At 35.2% G+C, this 7,663-nt stretch overlaps 1 protein-coding gene across 1 annotated transcript; it reads left to right on the top strand.

Moving 5' to 3' along the window:
• The first annotated feature begins 860 nt into the window (after positions 1–860).
• Positions 861–6,289, top strand: LOC109217911 (probable L-type lectin-domain containing receptor kinase S.5). Its single transcript, XM_019382210.1, has 2 exons — positions 861–2,183; positions 5,360–6,289. Exons 1-2 carry the CDS (start codon positions 962–964, stop codon positions 5,857–5,859), a joined length of 1,722 nt encoding a protein of 573 aa, XP_019237755.1. The 5' UTR covers positions 861–961; the 3' UTR covers positions 5,860–6,289.
• The last annotated feature ends 1,374 nt before the right edge of the window (positions 6,290–7,663 follow it).

The raw sequence follows: 7,663 nt of genomic DNA, 5'->3' as shown, positions 1-7,663 counted from the left end.
TTATAATCTCCTGAACCTCTTTAAGGAGAGGCAGGCCGAATTTCTATAGTCAATAAAATCTCCTAGGTGTTATTTCAATTGATTCTTCTATCTTTAATGATTATGTTCTTTGATCCAATGTTAATTAAGGTTGACTACGATTTACCCCTTCATCTATATCGATTGATTTGCTTAAAAAGTGTTGAACAACTTTTGAGTCAAACACACATGGAATCTGTACAGTGTTTATATAACTTTTTATAGTGAAATACACCAAAATTACCAACTAACAGCTTATTGATTAAATAAAAAAGTAGGCCACTAAGAAACAGTCAATTAAATAAGAAAGTAGGCCACTAAAAAGCAGTCAATTAATCAGACAAAATTGTCAGACTTATGACTTAAGAAATCAATTTTAGATGTTAATTAATTGACCTTGTGTATTGCATGACAGCAGTGTAGTTATCAGCTTGTTCTTAATTTATTATGCTAATCTAATGTCGCAAGTCGAAACTACTACAGTCACTATATTCGTGGAAATGTATAAATACTTCTTTTAGCACGTGAGGCGGTAATCTAGAGGTTAATAAAGTGAATGAAAAGTATGAGCAAAATTGAAAAAATCAACTTAATTTTAGTAATCTATTCAAGTTTAAATGGATGAGTTATAATCCGTTTGTTTATTTGACCTAACAACCCTTTGAAGGATCATACCTAAGTAGAGGCGGACCCAGAATTCAATGGTAGTGGGGCACTATGATATTCTATATAAATTTATCATTGCTTATAAAGATTAATACGAGGGTCTATACTAATATTTGAAATTTGCAAGTATATATAGATATTTTAGTCGAAGTTTTCAAGTGACGGTGACCCCTCAATTACTTATAGGGTGCGTCCGCCTTTGTAACCCAAGACATGCTTTAAAGCTTCTTTTATTGATCCTTCCTGTCTTCCTCTAGAGTGCTCACTACATGAAAAAATGGGATTGTTGACAGCAAAACTCATCACCATCTTCACCTTTCTCTGTTGTCTTCAGTCCATATCTCAAGCCAAGCTAAAGAAATTCGACAAGCAATATGGACCGTTTAACGAAACATACTATGACATATTTCAAGTAGTACCTCCTGCAATTATCAGTAACCAGGCTCTCCAAGTAACTTCTGATTATGCCAACAATTTAATGATCATGTTCAATAATGCAGGAAAAATCCTCTTGAAACAATCCTTCAAGTTGTGGGATGATAGTAACAAAAGAGTGGCATCTTTCAACTCTTCATTCCTTATAAACATTTACAGGATAGAAAATAAAACTGCAGCTGAAGATTTAACTTTCTTGATTTCTCCTGATTTAGAGCTGCCAACCAACAGCCACGGACAGCATTTAGGCTTGACAAATGCTAATACTGATGGTCGATCTGCCAATAAAGTTATCGCGGTCGAGCTTGATACATTCAAGCAAGAGTTTGACCCTGATGATAACCATATTGGGATTGATATTCATAGTATTATTTCTGTAAAGGTCGAATCTTTAACCAAACATGGAATTGAGCTTGCTGGCATTGGTGCAAGATTTTACAATATTTGGGTACAATATGATGGTATCAAGAGAGTTCTTGATGTGTACATAGCAGAACAAGCTGAGAGAAATGGCTCAACCCTACCTAGGCCAAAGAATCCAATATTAACACATGATGTTGATTTAAGAGATGTTGTTAATCAAGAATCATACTTTGGATTCTCTGCTTCAACAGGGAACTTTTATCAATTGAATTGTGTGTTAAGGTGGAACTTGACAGTTGAGTATTTTCAAGAAAAAAATCAATACTTAACAATTGGTTTAGGTGTTGGGGTTCCATTATTTGTTCTATTCTTGATTTTGTTACCACTTTTGGGGTACTATTACCACAAGGAAAAGGCTGCTAGGTCAGAGTCAATTATACTTGGTGCACTTAAGAGTTTGCCTGGAATGCCTAGAGATTTTGAGTTTAAGGTATTGAAGAAGGCTACTAATAATTTTGATGAAAAGAATAAGCTAGGTGAAGGTGGATTTGGAGTTGTATACAAAGGGTATTTAGTTGGTGAAAATTTGGAAATTGCAGTGAAGTGGTTTTCAAGGGAAAGTATGAAAGGTCAAGATGATTTCTTGGCTGAGCTTACCATTATCAACCGTCTCCGGCATAAACATCTTGTCAAATTGCTCGGTAAGTATTTTTTTACTTTGCTTTTATTTTGAGTACAGATTCGTACAGATGAGGTAAGTTAGGTCAGTTTTGTGTGGGTCAATATACGAGTCTTAATCGGAAAATTTTATTTTGTGTCTCATACAACTGACACTAGTTGTATGAGGCATCTTTTTTGTCTCACAGCTTTGTGGACCCAGATTTTTGTGGACCCAGAAGTGTAAGATTGGGGTCCACAAATTTGTGAGACAAAAAGGAGCCTCACACAACTAATGTAAGTTGTGTGAGACGCACAATAAAACTTCTCGTCTTAATCCAACTCGTCGAACTTGACCCAACCTCCTCTCCTTTTTTATTTTTCTTTCTAAAAAAAAATATTTTTCTTAAGTTATTAGCTTATGTTCTTTTACATTTACATAATACTAAATTTTCAAATTTGATTTTGTATATGTTTTTAGCTTAGGTTACATTTTAACCCATTTAATTTTTTTTTTTTTTATAATCGTTTTGACCCAATACTTCAACCCATTAGGTCAATTTAACAAACAGGAAGCTTCCTCTTAATATCACCTGCATTCCAATGTCAACCAATGAGGCAGGTTTCGGTTATATACAGATACTAGATGAGGAAAGGCCCGTATACGGCCCAACATTATAATTTTATTAAAATTATTATTTGTTGGTGTTTAGTTAATTAACTTTTGAGGTTTAACATGCTATATTNTAGGTTACTATGCTATATTTTTTAAAATTACTTTTGAATATAAAAGTATTTAGTTTGAAATCGTCTTCAAATAGTATGGATAGATGAAAATCATTTAATTTTTATTATCAAATTGCTTTAAGATAGTATGGTAAATATGAAAGTCTTGTAAATATCGATACTTCTTTTAGTTGTTGTATTATTTAAAAATTAATTTTATTTTCTCCATGGAAACTTATATTTGAATAACAAAATTAATAATTTTTCAAAATGAGAAAAAAATTGAAAATGAGCATTTGCACTGCACAAATAGCTTAATCAACACATGCATAGTGCATTGAAAGGAGAGTTGTGGCTAGAGGAATGTGGGATCCAGTTGTATTTTGCATTTAAGAAATGCAAACATGAAATTTTTATGAAATGACATATATACCATTGGCCAACCATCTTTTCTTTTCTATATAATAGAAAATAGAAATAATAGCACATCATAGCCACTGAATAGGACATTTAGCTTCATAATATAACAAGACATCATAATTGAGACCGATCCAAATTATTTTTAATATAGTGTAAGGAAGAGTGTATCTATTTCCGAGTACAAGTTCGGTTTCATGCCGAATCGTTCGACTACGAAATCCATTCACCCGGTGAGGAGATTGGTGGAGCAGTAGCAAAATGAAGAAGGACTTGCATAAGGTGTTAATTGATCTAGAGAAAGCATACGACAAATTTCCGAGGGAGGTCCTATGGAGGTGTTTGGAGGTTAAAGGTGTGCCTGTAGAATAGATTAGGGTGATTAGGGACATGTATGATAGAGCTAAGATACGAGTGAGGAAATCGGGAGGATACTTAGAACACTTCCTGGTTGTAATGAGGTTGCATCAATGATCAACCCTTAGCCCGTTCTTATATTATGTGGTAATGGACGTATTGACGCGACATATTTAGGGGGAGGTGCCATGGTGTATGTTATTTAGTGATGATATAGTTTTGATTGATGAGACACGATGTGGTGTTAACGAGAGACTGGAGGTTTGGAGACAGACTCTTGAGTCTAAAGGTTCCGAGTTGAGCAGGACCAGGACGGAGTACTTGGAGTGCAAGTTCAGCGACAGTACCCAGGAAGCAATGGCGAAGCCACATGGTCACAAGTGTGGTCAACTGACCACCCTTCGTCGAAAATTGCACTGTGTATATAGGTAAAATACCTATATATTACGTTTTAGAGATATATAACACATATTGAATACCCTTTGTCGAGAATTTTTTTCGCTTCTTTCAAATTTGAATACCCTTTGGAAAATTTCTAGCTTCGCCACTGCGAAGAAGTGGACATGGATGTGAGACTTGATACACAAGTCATCCCCAGGAGAGAGAGAGAGTTTCAATTATCTTGCATCTATAATACAAGGTAATGGAGAGATTGACGAGGATGTCAAGCACCGCATCGGAGCATGGTGAATGAGGAGGCATCTCGCTTCCTGTGTCTTCTGTGATAAAAATGTGCCACCCAGACTTAATGGTAAGTTCTACAAAGTATTGGTTAGACCGACCATGTTGTATGGGGTAGAGTATTAGCCGGTCAAGAAATCACATGTCTAGAAAATAAAAGTAGTTGAAATAATGATGTTGAGATGGATGTGTGAGCATACTAGGTTGGATAAGATTAGGAATGAAGTTATTCGAGATAAGGTGGGAGTGGCCCCCTTGGAGAATAAGATGCGGGAGGCGAGATTGCGATGATTCGGGCATGTTAAGAGGAGAAGCATAAAAGCCCCAGTTAGGAGGTGTGAGAGGTTTGCCTTGGTGGGTATGAGGAGGGGTAAAGGTAGGCCAAATAAGTCTTGGGGAGAGGTAACTAGGCAGGATATGGCGCAGCTGGAGCTTACTGAGGACATGACTCTTGATAGGAGGGTATGGAGATAGATGATTAGGGTAGAAGGTTAGTGGGTAGTCGAGTGTTTCCTTTTGTTTTCTTCAGTACGATAGCATTAGTGTTAGTTTGCTATCCCTTTATTCTTAGATTGCTATTACTACCGCTTAATTGCTACCTTGGCTTCGGCCCTTTTTTCATCTTGTTGTTTATACTTGTTGTTATTACTTTGCTTTATCTTTTCTTTAGCCGAGGGTCTTCCGGAAATAGCCTTTGTACCCTCCAGGGTAGGGGTAAGGCTACGTACATCTCATCCTCCCCAAACCCTATTTATGGGAATTCAATGAGTTTGTTGTTGTTGTTGTTAATATAGTCGTTCCTTTTTGAAACAACTATAAAGAAATTATGTCACGCAAAATGGAATTGAGGAAAGTACCAATTTCAGTCAAACCACATCAATGGCATTAATGTTACTATTAGCATTACATCAGAAACATTTTATTGCTAGATTTTCTAACAAACTTTTACTTGTTTTCAAGCTAATTATTATGTAACTTCAAGTTGATGAAAATAACAATACAGACATAAGCATCTTACAATCACATATTGTTGTGACAGGATGGAGTCACAAGCATGGAAAGCTACTACTTATATACGAGTACATGCCAAATGGTAGCCTAGACAAACACCTTTTCTCAGGTCCAGATAAAAAGCCACTCAGTTGGCAAGTCAGATACAAGATTGTTTCGGGCCTCGCCTCGGCCCTGCACTATTTGCACGACGAGTTTGAGCAGAAAGTGGTCCATCGTGATCTTAAGGCGAACAACATCATGCTTGACTCCAACTTCAATGCACGCCTCGGTGATTTTGGCCTGGCACGAGCACTTGACAATGAGAAGACCTCGTATGCTGAGGCAGAGGGCGTGCTTGGCACGGTGGGATACATTGCACCAGAGTGTTTTCTCACTGGAAAAGCCACTCAACATTCTGATGTATATGCATTTGGGGCAGTGTTGTTGGAATTAGTATGTGGCAAGAGACCTGGAACTAAAGTTAATGGCTTTCAACTATTTGTCGATTGGGTTTGGTACTTGCATCGCGATGGTAGAATCCTCTAAGCTGTTGACACGAGGCTCGGGGATGATTATGTAGCTGAAGAAGTAAAGAGATTTTTACTACTTGCTTTGGCTTGCTCTCATCCAATTGCAAGTGAAAGGCCTAAAACATATACTATAGTTCAAATTATATCAGGGTCAGTACCAGAACCAAAAGTTCCACCATTCAAGCCGGCATTTGTATGGCCTTCTACTATGGTGCCAATTGACATAGACTCGAGTATTGTCGATACAATATCCATCACAACTCCTCAGATTAGTTCAGGAAACAGTGTTGAGTATCAAAGTAAGTAGAGCCAGCAGCATATATACAGCCAACAGGAAAAAATGATTTTGCTTTCTTTTCTTGCCCTGTAATGTTTCTTTCAACTTTGCTTTTGTACATTTGCCTCTTCATGCGATGTTTTAGTTTTCAATTATTAATTTCGTTCAACTTAGCAAACTATTGTTATCTAAAGAAAATTTGGAAGTTTATAAATTTTCCAACTCAATGGAATATACGAATTCAATACTCCCTCCGATCCAAAATAAGTAATTTTTTGGATGTTTTCACACAGATTAAGAAACTTACCTTTTAGCATTAATTAGCAATGAAATGTTAACCTTTACTATCTCACATAAACACTCCTAACACATATTCCAACACTATTTACTCCAAGGACAATGTAGGATTACAATAATTAATTCATTCTTGAAATCTGAAAAAATTACTTATTTTGGACCACAAAAAAAATACCAAAAAATCACTTATTTTGAATCGGAGGGAGTAATATATATATAGAGAGAGAGTGGGGGAGGGGACATGTAAGATAACCTTTGTCACAATTTCTTTGTCTTGTTTTATTGTTATTGCTATAACCATGATTTGAAAAGGCTATAAATATATGTAAAACTATAGTTTTTCATTTGGAACACGAAGGGACAAAACTTTTGTACTGTAAAGGAAATCATGATAGAGTGGTGTTAACTTATAGTTTGTTTGGCCAAATTTTTTTTTGGGGCAAAATTTTTTTTATTTTTTTTGGCAAAAAGTACCAATTTTTGGAAGAAAAAAAAGTGTTTTTAAGTAGAAGCAGAATCAATTTTTGAGAAGCAGAAAAAAGTAGTTTCTCTTCAAAAATACTTTTTCAAGAATCACTTTTGAGAAAAATACACTTAGGTGCAGTTTTTAAAAGCTTGGTCAAATAATAATTACTGCTCAAAAGTACTTTTCAATTTAATTAGCCAAACATAAATTGCTTATTACCAAAAGTACTTTTTTGAAAATTACTTCAGAGAAAAGCACGTTTCAAAATACGTTGATGGTAAAAACTTGGAGAAACATGCTATTGGTATGGAAAAATTCCTCGACTAAAATAGACAAAAGTTGTGGGAAAAAGGGGTGCTGATAAGAACTTCTTGGGGTTGAAAATTGATTATATTGGACTGAGGCGACATATTTTTCAAACTTTGGGAAAGTTCACTAGCTATGTTTCCATGATGATAATCACTTTTGCTTTATTTAACCGGAGAGATTAAAGTTTTTTTGTCGTTAATCATTTCATAGCATTTTCACTTAACTATCTTTTCTTTTTCTTTTTTTAGCAAAGTGATTAGGTTCAGCTTTGATATGATAAAACAGAAATTTGGGGATTTGGGGGCAAAAAGCTACTCATTCAGTCTCATGTTAACAATTATAGTTACTAAAAATAGTTGTCTCAAATTATTTATCATTTTAGAAGTTCAAGATAAAATTAATTATATTTTTCCTTTTTTACCTTTAGTAATAATTATCCTAGAAGACTATATACACTTTAATTATGGATAA

This window comes from Nicotiana attenuata, unplaced genomic scaffold, assembly GCF_001879085.1.
Source record: "Nicotiana attenuata strain UT unplaced genomic scaffold, NIATTr2, whole genome shotgun sequence".
NCBI lineage: Eukaryota > Viridiplantae > Streptophyta > Magnoliopsida > Solanales > Solanaceae > Nicotiana > Nicotiana attenuata.
The sequence above is the reverse complement of the archived record's forward strand: the minus strand, read 5'-3'. Positions and strand labels throughout refer to the sequence as shown.